Raw genomic sequence first — 17,544 nt, 5'->3', positions numbered from 1 at the left:
GACGCGTCTGTCGCGGCCGCGGTACGACTGAGCGCAGTGTCGCGCGAGGGCCGACGAGCAGCGCAGCCGCGTGCTGACGGACGGAACGAGCGGCTGCCGCCCCTGTTTCCCCCTCGCCGCGGCGCCGTTGGGAGCCGGACCGCTTCCTGCGGCCGCGGGGGCGGTGCCCAGCGGGGGCGGCTGCTGTCATGGCGGCGCTGGCGCGGGCGCAGCCTTTCCGCTGCGGCCCCGCCTGCCTGGGGAGGCCGCTGCTGCGGGAGGCGGGAGGCGCCGCGGCCCGCCGAGGGGGGCCCGGCGCCCGCCGCGGGGCCGGTGGCAGCCAGGTAGCCAGTGAGTGGCGCGGCGGGCGGGACGCGCGACCCCCGCGCCGGGGCCCGCTCCGCCAGGGCGGAGGCGGCGAGCGGAGGGCGCCGCCGCCCGGCACCCGCGCGGCGCGGGCCGTGGCCACAGGCGCAGCGTGAGATGGCGCTGGGGCGCGGCAGCGGGACGGGGGTGCTGCGGAACGGGGCGGGGGTGGCAGCCGGCTTCTTCAGGCACGGCGGGTACAGGCGTCAGGCTGCGCTGGTGGCGCTAATCGTGCCTGCTGGTAGAAGGAGCGCGTACTGTGTGAGACGTATTATTTCAAAATCTAGGATCCTTGTGTGCTTTTGAAAAACACAAGTTTTGGTTTTTTTCTGTTTCTTACCCTGTGTTTACTGCTTATTTATTTATTTGCAGTCTAGTGCTCAGTTTATATTTTAAAGCATAATTATCAAGTTTCCCTGGTGGAAAGCTTGGAAAGAAACATTCCTGTTGATATTGTGTGTGTGTGTGGGGGGGGGAATCTTGTTATTTTTTCTTTTGACTTAAAAAAGCCCTTTCTGTGTTCTAAGTCTGAAATATAATTGTAGTTTTCTATAAACCAGATTCGAAAGTTTTGGAGACCAGAAAAACATTTTTTTTAATTCAGTGTAACAATATTTATTAATACACATTTTATAATCCCTTGCAGGTGCTTGGAAAAGACTTTAAAAGGGGGATTGCTCTGTCAGCAGGGTCCTTTCTAGTTTATGAAACTTACAGACTGATTTCTCGCTTTGCTGAGGTTCATGCAAGCTTCAAAGGTAATATTTTCAAATTCTGCAGTGTGCAGGTCATTCCAAGGCAAAGCTTGTCACTTTTAGTGCCAGGATCATATAGGAAAACAGCATAATGCTTTTAAGTTTCTCTATTGTGTTCAGTGCATTTCCATGAGTAGGATGATTTTGAATTAGGTCAGAGTTTTAAAGCTTAGTGGTGGTTTAATAGGCAGTTCTTTCAAATGTCACTGAAATGTCCAGCATCCTGTCCTGTGTAGGACAGGATATGTGCACAAGCCATTTTGTGGCCCACACTTTAAATAACTCTTTTTGAGAACAATACAGTTCAGTTGGGAGTGCAGTCCAAACTTTAATCAATTTTTAGACTCCTTAATTTAAATTTTTAATATGAACACAGTGGAGTTCTCATTTAGTGTTGTTGAGCGGCACTGTGATCATGTCTCAAACAAAAATGAGAAATAACTTTTTTTTGGTCACTTTAAAAAAAAAATAGGAGCAAAAGCAGTGCTTTACCTACCAGAAAAAGAATAGAGCAAGTGGTAAAATGTTCTTTTCAAGATCTGAATAAAGATAGTCTCTCTAATGGAAGAAAAATATTGTTATTTTAAGAAGATTTTGTCACAGACTTAAATTTCTTAAAACTTGCCTATCATGTGGTAAATTAAAGGTGTTACAGAGAATGGAGCCTAACTGAAACACAAACCGTGTAGATAATAGTCAGTTCTGACAGCCTCTTTGTGTAGATTTCAAAGAAAGGAACATCCTGAATCACTTATGCTTTTAGAAATAAAAATGTAGATAATTGACTTTTGAAAGGATATTGAGCCATAATAGAGGGAGCTTTAGTGAACAGATTTAAGATGGCTACTCACTACAGGCATACCTCATTTTATTGCGCTTCGCTTTATTGCACTTCACAGATATTGTGTTTTGTACACATTGAAGGTTGGTGGCAACCCTGTGTCGAGCAAGTCTGTCAGCACCGTTTTTCCAACAGCATGTGCTCACTTCGTGTCTCTGTCACATTTTGCTAATTCTCACAATATTTCAAACTTTTTCATTATTATGATATCTGTTATGGTGATCTGTGATCAGTGATCTTTGATGTTACTACTGTAATTGTTTTGGGGCACCACGAACTGTGCCCAGGTAAGACAGCAAACTTAATCGATAAATGTTGCATGTGTTCTGACTGCTCCACCAACCGGCCGTTCCCCCGTCTCTCTCCCTTTCCTCGGGCCTCCCTATTCTCTGAGACACAACAATATTGAAATTAGGGCAGTTAATAACCCTACAACGGCCTCTAAGTGTTCAAGTGAAAGGAAGAGTTACACGTCACTCACTTTAAATCAAAAGCTAGAAATGATGAAGCTTAGTGAGGAAGGTGTGTCAACAGCCGAGATAGGCCGAAAGCTGGGCCTCTTGCGCCAAACAGTGAGCCAAGTTGTGAATGCAAAGGAAAAGTTCTTGAAGGAAATTCAAAGTGCTACTCCAGTGAACACACAAATGCTAAGAAAGCAAAACGGCCTTACTGCTGATACGGAGAAAGTTTTAGTGGTTTGGACAGAAGATCAAACCAGCCACGACATTCCCTTAAGCCAAAGCCTAATCCAGAGCAAGGCCCTAAATCTCTTCAGTTCTGTGAAGGCTGAGAGAGGTGAGGAAGCTGCAGAAGAAAAGTTTGAAGCTAGCAGAGGTTGGTTCATGAGGTTTAAGGAAAGAAGCTGTCTCCATAACATAAAAGTGCTAGGTGAAGCAGCAAGTTATCCAGAAGATCTAGCTAAGAGAATTGATGAAGGTGGCTACACTAAACAACAGATTTTCAATGTAGATGAAACAGCCTTATATTGGAAGAAGATGCCATCTAGGACTTTCATAGCTAGAGAGGAGAAGTCAATGCCTGGCTTCAAAGGACAGGCTGACTCTCTTGTTAGGGGCTAATGCAGCTGGTGACTTTAAGTTGAAGCCAGTGCTCATTTACCATTCTGAAAATCCTAGGAATCCTTAAGAATTATGCTAAATCTGCTCTGCCTGTGCTCTGTAAATGGAGCAACAAAGCCTGGATGACAGCACATCTGTTTACAACTTGGTTTGCTGACTATTTTAAGCCCTGTGTTGGACCTGCTGCTCAGAAAAAAAGATTCCTTTCAAAATATTACGGCTCATTGACAATGCACCTGGTCACCCAAGAGCTCTGATGGAGATGTACAACAAGATGAATGTTGTTTTCATGCCTGCTAACACAACATCCATTCTGCAGCCCAGGGATCAAGGACTAATTTCGACTTTCAAGTCTTATTATTTAAGAAATACATTTCGTAAGGCTAGAGCTGCCATAGATAGTGATTCCTCTGATGGATCTGGGCAGAGTAAATTGAAACCCTTCTGGAAAGGATTCACCATTCTAGATGCCATTAAGAACATTCATCATTTATGGGAGGAGGTTAAAATATCAACATTAACAGGAGTTTGGAAGAAGTTGATTCCAGCCTTCATAGATGACTTTGAGGGCTTCAGGACTTCAGTGGAGGAAGTAACTGCAGATGTGGTGGAAATAGCAAGAAAACTAGAATTAGAAGCGGAGCCTGAAGAGGTGACTGAATTGCTGCAATCTCATGATGAAACTTTAACGGATGAGGAGTTGCTTCTAATGGAGGAGCAAAGAAAGTGGCTTCTTGAGATGGAATCTACTCCTGATGAAGATGCTGGGAACATTGTTGAAGTGACAACAAAGGATTTAGAATATTACGTAAACTTAGTTGATAAAGCAGCAGCAGGGTTTGAGAGGACTGACTCCAATTTTGAAAGAAGTTCTATTGTGGGTAAAATGCTGTCAAACAGCATTGCATGCTACAGAGAAATCCTTCGTGAAAGGAAGATTCAACTGATGTGGCAGACTTCATTGCTGTCTTATTTTAAGAAATTGCCACAGCCACCGCAACCTTCAGCAACCACCACCCTGATCAGTCAGCAGCCATCAACATCGAGGCAAGACCCTGCATCAGCAAAAAGATTACGACTTGCTGAAGGCTCAATGATGGTTAGCATTTTTTTTAGCAATAAAGTATTTTTTAATTAAGCTATATACATTGTTTTTTTAGACATAATGCTATTGCACATGTAATAGACTACAGTATAGTGTAAACATAACTTTTATATGCACTGGGAAACCAAAAAATTCGTGTGACTCGCTGTATTGTGATATTCGCTTTATTGCAGTGGTCTGGAACCGAACCCGCAATATCTCCGAGGAATGCCTGTATACAAACAGGAAAATTTAGTTTGAACATGAGGGACATAAATAATGTTATTAAGTTGGCTGTGGCTTCTAGTGCTTTAACTCTCACGTGATCTGACATTTGGAGTACTAAGAACAGCGGTATTGCTGTGCTTTCCATGCAAGACAAGATATGGTCAAAATAAGAGAGAAAAAAGAAATACTTCAAAAATACTCTTGAAGAAATAAATGCCTAATAATTTAGGTGAAACATCTGGTGGGTAATGTTTTCAGAAGTTCAAGTTCTGAGCATTTACAGAGCGGCTGAGGTTGGAAGGAGCCTCTTGAGATCATCTAGTCTAACCCCCCTGCTCAAGCAGGGTCACCTAAATCATGTTGCCCAGGATCGTGTCCAGACGGCTTTTCAATATGGAGGGAAGAAGACTCCACAACCTCTCTGGGCAACCTGTTCCAGTGCTCAGTCACCCTCACAGTAAAAAATTTATTCCTTATGTTCAGATGGAACTTCTTCTGTATTAGATATGTTTCATTAGATATGTTAATGTTCAGTGTGTCTTAGGGAGCAAATAAAACAGTTCAGCGAAGGTAAAACTGAAGATATACTTTGGAGCTAATCTTAAAGACTTAAATAACTCTGCATCTTTACTTCAGTGAATCAATTGTAATAATGGCTGTGCCAAAGTCAAGATAGACCATTATCTTATCTTTGAAGTGGCTGACAGAAGATGTTTAGAGCTGACGGGGTAAAAAATTGCCCAGAATGCTCTCCTAATCTTCAGTGATTTGTACTTTTTATACAGGTGTGATTTGTAAAGCTTTTTAGCTGGAAATGGGGGTTTTGTATTTAGCAGCCTTTGGTGGATTGTTGTTCTGTAAATAAAACTGCACTGCTATGAAACTACAATATTCAGTAATAACTTAAAAAAAATAAAGAGGGGGGATTTTTACAAAGGAGGAATAGACCCTATGATGTTTGACTCCAAAGTTTAATCACAGATGAAGGAGTAATGCACAGGAAATGATAAACATAGTGATAAGCATTACTGAAAAGTCTAAAAGAAACTAAGCACTGAAAAGTCTAAAAGAAACTAAGCAAGGCTTTTGACTTATTAAAATACTCTTCTGCCAACACTAAAGCATTAAAAAATTACATTTAATAACCTTGGGATTCTTTCTCCTATACAGTTATATACTTAATGGAGTTATCTACCTGCTTCTATTTGGGTATTTCTTTTCTCCTAATTCCATCTAATGCCATGCTAGAATACTGTACTGCACGTTACTCAATATTTCTGCTTGTGGAACACAGTTTTATATGCGTGTGTATGTATATTTATATGGTGTATATATATGTGTGTGTGTATATATATATTCAGCTAATTGTGAAAATCTTACTCCACTATTTCTGTTGTCAGTGTTTTAAAATATTCTCTAGAAAAAGAATTAAAAATTGTAAGAACAATGTATACTTCATATCATTAATATTCTAGAAAGCCAGCTTTTTTTTTTTTTTCAGGTTCCGCTTTGTCTATTTTTGTTTTTAGTATTTTTAAAAATAAATGTTTCTGTAGATGAACTTTATTTTTTAGAGTCATGTATTTGTGAAAATCTTAAGCGCTTCAATAGGCAAAACTTCAAGTAATGTTTAATTTTGGTTTATTGAATAAGATATGGGCCTGCATCTGCAGCACTATTTTGGCCAAACTATAGAATCATCCTGAGAATCAAGAATATTTTAACAAAACTTTTTTTTTATTATTTTAACAAAACCTTTTGGATTTATTTTATTTTGTTTGTTTTTCTTTTTTCATTATTATCTGTAAATTCTGTACATGTACTAATGAGGGAGTCTCGCTCCTTGCAGTCTGTTGCACTTGCCTTCCTGGTCTTTTTTTTTCTTACTATTTCTTTTGCTTTTCAGTCGCTCACCTAGAAGAAAAATTGCTTCTAGTGTTTGATGCTTTGAGAAAGACACTTAACGTAAATCCATTAAGCTTCCAAAGCTGCCTGTTGCCAAAGGCTGTTTTATAGTTCCATGAGAGAGAAGAGCTACCGCCACTGTATCTCTTAGCTGTTGTAAATGTAACTTATCCAATTCTGCCTTGCATGAAAGTTGTTGTTTGATTTGATCTTTAGGAACGATGGCCTAAAAAGGAACTAGTTAATTTGTTCTTTGTGTTTCAGCTAGAACATCTTGCTCTTAATGTTTTGTTTATGCTGTAATATACCATTTACGTGTAATTTGTTCTCCTGTTTCCATGATCCTCCTTCTCTCTTAAGTTGAAGAAGTTATAGAGCAAGCAGACTACCTGTATGGGAGTGGAGAAACTGAAAAACTGTATCGTTTGCTGGTTCAACATAAAAATAGGTATTTGGTTGCATTGAATGTCCTCACATTATTTTGACTTTACTGTGCTCTTCTGTATCAGTTTTTCAGCTAATGTTCAAATTGTGATATGCTGGAGAATCTTGCTTTCATCTTTATAAAAGTAGTGAATAAAAAGGACCCTTGATCTTTTTCCTGCTGAGGGACAAGTGGACCTGGTTGTTAGCTGAGCACAGCTGTAGAAGCTGAGGGTTAACACTTAGTTTTCACTGCTGAAGGGGAGGGTTTTTTTATTTGCTTTGTTATTTTAAGAATTTCTTAAAATAGAATGGAAAAAATTCAGAATATAACTACACATCATTAAATAATGAAAGTATCTGGGATTCAGGTATTGAAAATTCCTGACAGTCACTGTCCTTTTTCATTGATGAACACCTGTTTTTATTTTCTGTCTTCATTTGTCTCCTGTTACGATTTGTGTCTGAATTCAAAAAGCTCTCTTGTGTAGTTATGTCATAGCTGACAAAAGCTGACAATACAAAACATTACTGAAGGCAGAAAATGCATGGAAAACTTCTTTTAGAGTCTGTTCCTTCAGAGCAGACAGGGCATTATGTCATTCCTCCTAGAGCATTTCTGGAGGAAATTGGCAGTTACTTGTTTTCTGTTCAGGCTTTTCGTTCCTGCCAGAAGAATGTATAAAGTCTGGAAAACAAAAGGAAGGTCCCCATCTGTAAGGGACATTATGTCATAACAGTACTACTTATACTATAAGGAATAATGATCCCAGCAACTGTACTTAACATTTTTGTGACTCAGCTGAAAAAATGAGTCTGCTAATTCTGTGTTATTCCATTAACTAGGGCAGGACTGCTGTGCTGTGAGTAGTGACGCAGTCTGATTCCAGATAGGAAAACTGTTTTTTATTGATATTCTGAGCTTACAATAACTAGTTTTGAGATCAGGTATGGGTTTTAATATTTTTGCTTCCAGCTAATTTTGACTTCAGTATTTCTGTTTATAGGAAAAAAATGTTTTGTGGCCAGGTACCAAGAACTTCTGAAATGCTCTTTAAACTTAACATGAAAATTAAAGTCTTTAGTGGTTAATGAAAATAGTAGTTAAGTTAAAGTATAATAAAATGCAAACAGTGTTTCAAAGCAGTATGTTAACAAAATAATAAAACTTCCTCTGTACAAGATCCCTTAGCTGTAAAGTACCATACACCATTGTGATCTACTTTTTAAAATAAATATATAAATGTACTGCTTCATGTGGTGGTATGGCTGGTCTATGTTTTTTCACTGTTGTTCTAGGAAGAATTTCACTATTTACGTACAACTATAGGGATAAAGATATGTAATATTGTAAACATTTATAGTAAAAATTAATGTCAAATCAACAGAATACTGGAAAAAATACAATCTAGCTAAGAACAAAGGAGTCACTGTTTTCCTTCTTGTTTTCTTGAAGAAGATGTAGATTTAAAAAACTCAACAGTACCACTCGAAATACAGTCCTTTCCGCAGATCAAAGTGGCATGACGAAGGTATCATTAGACATTCTGTAATGAAGGGCTTGCATCTGCTTCTGTTTGTTTTGCTTTTTTACCCTCTGATTGTATATAGCATAGAATCACAGATGATCCACTGTTGTCTTCTCACCCACTTGAGATATGTATTAAGAAGTTGATTTGAGACCTTTCGTTGCTTTGTTGCCATTATTATTTTAAAACATTAGTGTTTTTGCTCATAACTAGTGAGGATGCAGAGCTGTGGTGGAGGCTGGCACGGGCATCACGTGATCTAGCTCAGCTTAGTAGTACTTCTGCAGAGGAGAAAAAGCAACTGGTTTATGAAGCCCTTGAGTATGCAAAAAAGGCACTTGAAAAAAACGAATCAAACTTTGCAGCCCACAAGGTGAGCGAAGCAAAATAACTTAATTGAAATCTTGTTGTCCTTCGATTTCTGACAGTAGAAGCTTGGAACGAATGTCATTGTTCTGTCTTTCAGCAAACTCCAACACAGTTTAACATTTCAGTTGAGAGTGAGTGAGACTTAACTTTTCATTACTCACTAACTTGTTTCTAAGATCAGGGTTCAGAGTTTTGCAGCTCTGTTTCCTGTATACAGGAAATGGTAATTGGTTAAATGTATTCAGGACCACAGAAAGAGGTGACTGATTAGCTTCACTGCAGCTGGTCTGCTTGTCTGATGTACCCTGGAAAAAGTTTCACACACCCAGCGTGCTGTCTCTGTGCACACTAGTGGGTTTATAGAGTTTCACTGAAAAGATTTCAGGTTCTGGTTTCTTTCTGCTCACGTGCACTTGCTCTTTTTTCTTTTTTCTCCTCTCCTTCTTCTCTTTGTTCCTATTCTCTGGCCAGCAGAGAGGCAACAAAATATAGTCAGTTTTTCTGGCATCTTTGATAAGAGGATGTTGATTCCCTTTTCTGGGGAGACTAGCAGGTTGCTCTGCCACTATTTAAACTGTTCATTACAACTCTTGTTTGGTTGTTATTGGTGGTGGTGGGTCTGTTTTTTTTGTTTGTTTTATTAAAGAGTTCACTGTTTGATTATAGTGCTTTATTAAATATTTTATTTTTGTGCTTTCAATCATAGTGGTATGCAATTTGTATCAGTGATGTTGGAGATTATGAAGGAATCAAGGCTAAAATTGCTAACGCCTTTGTTATCAAAGAGCACTTCCAGGTAAGGTAATTTGTTGGTTTTTTTGGTTTCTTTTTTTTTCTTGGCAACAGGATTAATGTCTAATACATAGATGATGAGAGTTGTGAACTGATTTTCATGAAAATTTGCAAGTGTACTTCTGATCTCCTGATGACACTTTGATTTTCCAGTTATGTTAATCCTGGATGCCCCTAGCCCCAAGGAATACCAGTTGGCTCCTGCAGTAAACTGAGTCACTACAGAATAGAGTGCTTGAATTAGCTGAAGCACTTCTGACACCTGTTAGGAATAAATAAAATATAGCTGTGCTATTGAGAAATGGATGCGTGGCCATATCTGTAGCTGTGTATTGTCAAATAGTGGAGAAGAAAAAGGGCTACTGACTCGGTTTATATCACCAGAAATTATATCAAATTGTGAACACACTGAGTCTCATGTGAAACTCTTACTCCTACTAAATGTAAGTGCTTTAAATCCATTGGTATCTTCAGTTATTTGGAGGTGGACAGATTCAGATGTGCACTGAATAAATACTGTACATCTTGAAATTCTGCACACAGTTAATCTGGCTCAGATTAAAAAAAGTCTACATTTATTTTTATTTTTATATATATGTAAAATGTATATAAAACACACACACACACATATATCTATTTTAATCTAAATGTGGCAGAACAACTTTTTACATCTTTGTTTTTTTCCCCCCGCCTCACTAGAAAGCCATTGAACTGAATCCAAAAGATGCTACGTCAATTCATCTTATGGGCATTTGGTAAGGTGTTGTATTTTCAAGCAAAAGTTAGCTTATGACAAAGAAAAAATGTGCCAGATTATAAAACAGCTGAGCAATTTGGAATGTATTGCAGAAATGCTTGGGATAATTCAGTGGCTCGTAAGTAGCTGATGCAAATATGAAAACCTTTTGAAAGTGTACAGTAAGTCATGTGTTGAAAAGGTCCGGCTGTTAATTCTTAGACAAATCAAAAGATGAAACTGTATTTGGCTTTGTTTCAGTTCTACTGTATTAAAATATAACAACTCATTTTGCAGACTTAAGATTTCCATAGCATACATCAGAGATTGAGTGCTACTCATTAGGTAGCAGGTGAAGGACTGGAAGTATAACTTTCCTTACAGACTAGGGCGTACTGTGGAAGCGGTTTGGTTGAAACTGGTATTTCTTATGTATTAATGAGAGACTCCAGATAAACAATAGGAAAGGCTGTATCTGTCAGAAAGAGGCCAAAACTTTCATCGTTTCATAGGACGTCTCTAATGTGAGACTGTGAGGGTGAAAATAAAGAGGCCAGAGGACTCATGGTTTTAAAGGTGGGGTGCGAGTGGAGGAAATCACAGCCACCCGTTCTGTGGCTTTTTCTGGACTCTTGAAAACTGGAGTAAACTGCAATCTGCCGCTCCAAGTTTTTTTGTTAGTCTATGAAATTACTCCGGTTTTTCATCATCCACCACTCATTCCCATGTGACCTAACCACTGCAGTAGTTCAGATGTTTGTACACTACAGATTCAGTGAGCCTAAAGGTTCGTTTTGAGGCAGGAAGCATGTGATGTAAAGGTACTTAAGACATCATTGCTTTTGGCATTAAAATATTTCCATATCGTACATTTGAAAGTACTAATTATTGGTGTCAGCTGATTCTTGAATTCTTCCCCCCCCCCCCTTCCCCTCTTTGTAGTGTATCATGGATTAAACCTGTTGTACTGGTATTTCTGATAGGGTACATCTAATAACCTGATGGAGGAGGGAATTTCAACTCAGTTTGTTTTCCCACCCTGCCCCAAAAAACTATCATACTTGTATTCCTTCATCTTTTACCTCCTTGTATGTTGTTATGCACAGTGAAGAATCAGAAATACATTTCTAATCACTGTGCGAGAGTGTGAACAGTATTGTTTTAACATTTACCCCAGAGTGTATTATGTATTTGAAATACTTACCAAATGTTTAATCCTTTAAGCATCTCTAAGATAGGTGACTTAATACTGAGTAGAAGGGACTAGCCTAGAATGCAGTAGTTTTAGGTCTGTTTTCATTTCTATAGATCAGAATCTTTCAGGAATATACTGTTGATCTGCTTTTGCATGTTAATAAATGAGAAGAAACAAGGTAATGCTGAGGTCAGGCAGTGAGATGATTCATTGCAAATGTTTTAAAACAATAGTAAATATGCAATAAATGGTCAAAACACTACAAGCAAAATGGCTGTCTCATGGGTGATACCTGAGTCTCCAGTTCTGTCTAATGCAGTAACAGTTCTCCAGAAAGATGCACAAAAACTTCTTTAGCAGAATTTGGCAGTAGTTTTGGACATCTTGCAGTTGCGTTGTACAGTTGTAACAGCTTGCTTACAGAACTTGTAATATGGCTGCAGGTGTTGTGGTTCTTGGTAATAAATTATCGGACGTCTAAGATCTGAGATATACAAGTCCAAAAGACGAGAAATGTGAAGTGCATGTACAAATGTTTCCTTCTACTGCAGGTGTTACTCCTTTGCTGAAATGCCATGGTACCAAAGGAAAATAGCTGCAATGCTATTTGCAACACCTCCAACATCCACATATAAAGAGGTACAATATGAAAATGTTTCACAGATTATTCCGCCCCGCCAAAGCCATTGATACACTTTCACTGACTTTCCTACCACAGCTGGCCTCACTGAAGTTCTTAAAACGATGAACAATATAGAGGATTTCCTGTACAAAACTGCTAATGGATTTTGTGAATAGCTGACACCAGGAGTAGCCTAGAATTCACAAAATAAGCATGGATTTGAGAGTTTACAGCTATCATTAATAAAATGGGAATATAACAGCACAGCGAGGGACATCTAAGAAACAGATAAAAATCCTTTTTTTTTTTTTTTTTTTTTTTTTAGCTATGGCACATCCAGAACAAGAATTTCATGAAAATGATTTAATGTAGTTTGTGCAGCAGAGATTAACAAGTTGTATCTAACTTGGTGTGTTATCACAGATGACATCTGTCACAGATAACTGTCTGTACCACTTCTGGTACTGATGGTTTATACGGTGATGTTAGACCATGTACTTATTTGATAGGAGTACTAGAATTTTCTCTCCTTTTCATGAAATGCAAAAATAAAGTAGCTTGTTTTGTTACTTTCCATGAACAAATACCTTCTCATCCTCTGGCTACACTTTGGGGGTTCTTTATTTGAGTTGGGTTGAATGAATTTTTGTTGTTGTGTTGTTTTTTTTTGCTATGAAAATTTCTAAATACATGCTGTTATCAGGCAACCTAAAACATATAGTCCAGATGCCTATATTCTAGGGTATCTAATACAGCACATTTGTTATTTAAACAACTTGCACATACAAAACTGAAATTAAATTGGCAGTAAGAAAGTTCCTGCAGCTGCTGTAGTCTACGTTTGCTAGTGGAACAACCAAATATTTGACTCACAATGTTTTGTCTTTTTTAAGGTGTGCAGAGGTGAAGAGTCACTAAAAATAATTGTAGAAGGCTGCTTGCCTTCCCTGAACAGTCATGTTCTGATTGAAAAAGAAAGCAAACATGTCAAGAATGTCAGGCTTGCAAATTTGGCAAAAAATTGGTCTCAGAATACAAAGTGTCAGCCAGGATTTTTAGTAATGTAGAATCTTACCATTCCTAGCAATGAGTTCTGCAGTAATGTGGCTGAAGAAGTAAACTTGTCACAGAGTTTGTGGTTGAGCCATATTGGTAACAAACTTCTGCAGTTTCAGTACAGACTGTTTTGTAGATACTTCCACACTTAAATAAAAAAAAAAAGTCCTTTGACAGTATTTTCCCTGTAGTTGGTAACATCAGGAGGAGGTGGGAATGGACTTAAATTTCTAATGTGCATTATGGAAAACTAGCTGAAAAATGTGTTTTTTCATAAATGTTTGTTCTCAAATAGGAGGACACTAACCAGCATTCCATAGGAATCTGTTCTAGATGAAGTATTTGTCCACATTGGTGATCTGAATGATAAAATTTGTTTCATCTATTAAATTTATACATGAGATTGGCTGGGAGGCACTGCAGATAAACTGGAAGGTAGAAATAAAATTCACAGTGATCTTGACAAGTTGAAGACTGAAAGTACAACATCAAAGTTGTTAGGGAGAAATATAAGGTACTGTTCTTATGGAGGAATAATAAACTGTGCAAATATTGGCTGGGGAATAACTGCTAAGCAGTTCTGTTGAGAACACTTCTGTTTCGATTGCATACTGAATGAGAACCATCAGCAGTATGCTGAACATCAGGGACTGAAAGACAAGTCCCTCTTCAGCTATGTTGAGAATCCATAGGACTTTAGGTGGATTACTGTGTTCCATACGCTCCATTTTAAGGAAGACAACCTTACTTTTTACAGGCTCTTCATTATTTCCACATGGCAGAAGAAGGTAATCCTTGTAGTTTTGCTTGTAAAATGATTATTTTTTTTTAATGCATGATGACTTGAAATAAAACATTAATTAATGGACTTAATCTCAAAATTTGGCTCCAAATCTCCTGCTTACATTTACCTGTAAAAAGATAGTGTCAAATATTGGGGGGGGTTGACTGACCTCAGTGGGCCAAGTTCTGCCTCCTTTTCTATAGCTATGAACCTTGTTTGCTGAATTACAAATATCAATAAGGACAGAATATAGTCAATGACTGAAAAAAAATTTAGCAAATCTTGAAGTGGTTTTGAAAGAATCATTATAGCTCTACGTATCTACCTTCTGTCTACACATAAGTAACTATCTTTAATATAGTAGTCTTTTAAGCATAGGCACAGTTAGAGCTTATTATTGAAGTCAGTGCATATTCTAGACTACAGCAGGTCACAGATCCATCTGTTAGGGGATGGGAGCAGGCAGCACTGCTGCTGCCGGGCTCTCTCATCCTGACAAAACTACACTTTATTGGCTAGGCATTTACCTGCCTTTACCGAGTACTATTTGGTTATTATACACATTTGTAATTTGGTTACCAGCATTTTGACTCCTGACCTTAGACTGAACAGCAGAGAAAGCTTGTGCTCTAACAAGCATGAACAGTAGGCAAGACAGTAGGCAAGACTAGTCTTTTAATAGCAGTCAAGAACCAAAACCATGTTTCATAAAAGCAACTTTGTAACTTCTCCTTAAAAAAAAGAGAGAAAGCTGGGTACAAACAAGTTTTTTAGTTGTGGTTTGTTTTGGGGTGGGTTTTTTTTTTTCATGTCGCAAAAGCTATTATCATACATGTGTACATGATTTGAAGCTAGGAGACAGGCCCTTTATTTTCTTGCAGACACGGGCTAAGCTGGCTGCATTTCTGGTTGCACCTATGTCCACAGAATCACAAAATTTACAAAGAGAAGCTGTTGATGATATGCATAAACTCCATGCTTCCCTTTGTCACAGACTTACTTTCATTTAGTGTGTTAATTTGTTAACTACTGGCTAACATAACTGTATTTAAGACTAAAGTTTAGCAAGCAAAACTTTTACATTGGCTTCCTTCTAATCCAAGACCAGAATGGTATTCATCTTTTCTGAAGTAAATGTTTAAAGGAGTGATGCTACTGTCATGACTTTGATAGTATGCTGCTCACTATCATTCAAAGCTTTTTTTCTTGTTTCTGTACAGCTGATCCCAATTTCTACAGCAAAAACTTGCTCTTTTTGGGAAAGGCATACCTGAAGTTAAACAACAAAAAGATGGCTCTTTTGTGGTTAAGCAAAGCCAAGGAATATCCTGCACATACAGAGGAGGACAAACAGGTAGAAAGTTAAGAATTGTAACAGTGCAGTCATGTATTATAGCCAACGTGTGACATTACAGCAGTGAAACGTATAAAATTACTTCAGAGTAAACTATAATTCAGCAGTTATTCCAGGATTACATCCAGACACAAAAAACTATGTTGTGTAATCTGAACACAATGGTTGGAAGTTTTCTATTAATAAAGAACTGTTATTCTTCCTCCTTTGTGATTTTTTTTTTTAAGTGCTAATAATAATCCACCCTTAACTGTGTTATTCAAGTTAAGGTAGATAACCTATGGCTATATAAGCACAGATTCAGCTTTCCTGTGCCTAAAACTAAAAAGGTAAATGTCATCTTTAAAAAGAGCTAAAGAAAACCCCTTTAGTGGAATCACAAACAGCAAGAAGAAAGCGTGGACATACCAAAACTTGCTAGAGCCATAAAATCTAGCCTTGCATTTCTTTCTAGGCATCTAGGGAGATATTTAGCCTATCTGAATTGAGACAAATGGAGGTAATATACTTTTTGCAACTGCCATGAGACACTTACTTACTTACCTTTTTTGAACTGCTCAGAAGGATCCTGGTTTGGACAGGCACAGATTGGTGTCTGCTTCCTACCTAAATGCATACAGTGCAGCTAGAAGGCTATTAGGCTTGTTCAGACCTAGCACTGCATTGAGTGTAAACCACAGTAATTGTAATCATTTTCAGTAAACAAGTAATTCTGGTAGAATCAGGACTTACAAAGCCTGATTTCCAATTGGTTTTTCGTATGGTTAGTTGACTTCTAATTCACTTACCATAAAGCTGCAGTGTGAGATCATGCTTTAACTGTTACAGCAAACATCCAAATAAGTTGTGGCATTCTGAACATCCGAATTGTAAGAAACACTTCAGTTGGATTTTGTACTTCAGGTATCGGAAAAAACACTAGTCGAGTTTTCCCTCCTTTGCAGATTCTCTTGTAAGGCTCAAACTGATGATTGACTGAAGTTTCTCCTACAAAGAGTGAGATCCTTCAGTAACCTCTTTCAGTAGAAATATGAGTAAAGATTCCTTTCATCCACTATTTTGGAAGATGTGTAGGAATTCAGTAACTTAAAGAAGTAGTGGTTTCAGCTATGTATGAAATTAGTCAGTTCCTTCAACGGTTATGAGTGGATGTGATCACTTGTTTCTCACGTGCATCCAGAAGCCTTACTTCCTTTAGGAACCAGGCAAAAAGCCAGTAGTGATTTTTGTGCAATAGCTAAGCTGTTAAACCAGTCATCTGCAGCAGCAGTGGCTGGACTTCTGGTACAAACTTGTATTTCCTAGAAGGGCATGTAGCTGCTAAGTGGTACTTTCTCCATTCTCTGGGTCATGCTGCAAAATTCATTGGTGTCACAAAGATGGGAACTAGACTTCATAGTCCGGTAACATGGAAACTTACCCATGCAAAAAACCCTGAAATTCTTGTCTCTGCATTTGGCATAGAAGCAGATACTCAGAACTTCTTTATCTGCATTGCCTGGCTTACATTGTCTGCACTGCTTTGTCAGGGCCAGAAGCTTTTTATTTTTAATATCAATGTTAGAGATGAATTTCAGATTTTCTTAAATTTTACACAGAACCCCTAGGTAAGAGGAGTCTCAGAAACAGTCTTCTCACACTTCTCCATTAGCCACTGTGTAGTTCTGAAAACCCAAGGACAGTTAGGGCCAGAAACAGGAAAACTCACACGCTACTGTTTGACTATAGCAAACTAAGAGCTCATTGTCTGTGTTCAACCCAAATAAATTCTAAAGTGAATTACTACACTTAAGGCACTGGCTTAAGCAGTTTTATTTCCATTCATGGTCATGTTGAGCATCTTAAACTATGAAAAGGGAATTGACTTATCCTAGGAGGGTACTGATTTGTAGACTGTTGTGAAACATCTGGGTGCTTGCAGGATAAGGTCTATTGGAAGAACCTTTATCTATATGGCATTGTTTTCTTATTACTATATTCTTTTCCTTTTAGGTTCAGAAAGAAGCTTTGGAGCTGCTTAATTCTATATAACAAGAAACAAGATCCTGGGAATTCAAAACCTCATGTGTGACCAGCATAGGGGAAAAAGAAAAAAACAAACAAACAAAAAAAAACCACTACTACTGTTCTGTTGAATCCATTTATTAAAGATATAGCCTGAACTTGCTCTGCCTATGTCTAGTTTCAGTTGAACTGTCACATAGTTGTTTTATTACATGATCCTGTCCGTTGACATATATGGGAATGAAGGGCTTCATAGACAAGTAGTTGGGGAGAGACTAGGACACAGGTTGCACATTTTCCGAGTTAAATTTCTACATTGCTCAGCTGTAAGTTGCTTTGTATATGGAATAATAAGAAACAGGAACTTTAAAGAAAGGAAGTATAGGGCTATTACTTAACTATAAAGCTGCAACTAATTTCTAGAGCATTGTCCTTCCTGCATG

At 38.3% G+C, this 17,544-nt stretch overlaps 1 protein-coding gene across 3 annotated transcripts; it reads left to right on the top strand.

The window, feature by feature from the left end:
• The first annotated feature begins 72 nt into the window (after positions 1 to 72).
• RMDN1 (regulator of microtubule dynamics 1) lies at positions 73 to 17,259 on the top strand. Of its 3 annotated transcripts, XM_067290258.1 has the most exons (10): positions 75 to 323; positions 992 to 1,103; positions 6,598 to 6,685; positions 8,403 to 8,562; positions 9,265 to 9,354; positions 10,050 to 10,105; positions 11,833 to 11,920; positions 13,717 to 13,747; positions 14,964 to 15,097; positions 17,090 to 17,259. In XM_067290258.1, the coding sequence occupies exons 1-10, from the start codon at positions 189 to 191 to the stop codon at positions 17,126 to 17,128; spliced, it is 933 nt and encodes a 310-aa protein (XP_067146359.1). In that variant the 5' UTR covers positions 75 to 188; the 3' UTR covers positions 17,129 to 17,259. The 3 variants fall into 3 exon arrangements, with proteins under 3 accessions (XP_067146361.1, XP_067146360.1, XP_067146359.1); XM_067290260.1 differs by lacking the exons at positions 13,717 to 13,747; positions 14,964 to 15,097 and having other exon boundaries at positions 73 to 323; XM_067290259.1 differs by lacking the exons at positions 13,717 to 13,747; positions 17,090 to 17,259 and having other exon boundaries at positions 73 to 323; positions 14,964 to 15,094.
• The last annotated feature ends 285 nt before the right edge of the window (positions 17,260 to 17,544 follow it).

The sequence above is a fragment of the Apteryx mantelli genome, chromosome 2 (assembly GCF_036417845.1).
Source record: "Apteryx mantelli isolate bAptMan1 chromosome 2, bAptMan1.hap1, whole genome shotgun sequence".
Taxonomy (NCBI): Eukaryota; Metazoa; Chordata; class Aves; order Apterygiformes; family Apterygidae; genus Apteryx; species Apteryx mantelli.
Note: the sequence above shows the minus strand (reverse complement) of the source record. Positions and strands in the feature narration are given on the sequence as shown.

Bases quoted from the DNA above. Each gene is read 5' to 3' on its own strand.
- RMDN1 (XM_067290258.1), top strand. From the start codon at position 189: ATGGCGGCGCTGGCGCGGGCGCAGCCTTTCCGCTGCGGCCCCGCCTGC. The intron at 10,106-11,832 runs GTAAGGTGTTGT...CTTCTACTGCAG, and splicing joins ATTCATCTTATGGGCATTTG to GTGTTACTCCTTTGCTGAAA. The intron at 15,098-17,089 runs GTAGAAAGTTAA...TTTTCCTTTTAG, and splicing joins ATACAGAGGAGGACAAACAG to GTTCAGAAAGAAGCTTTGGA.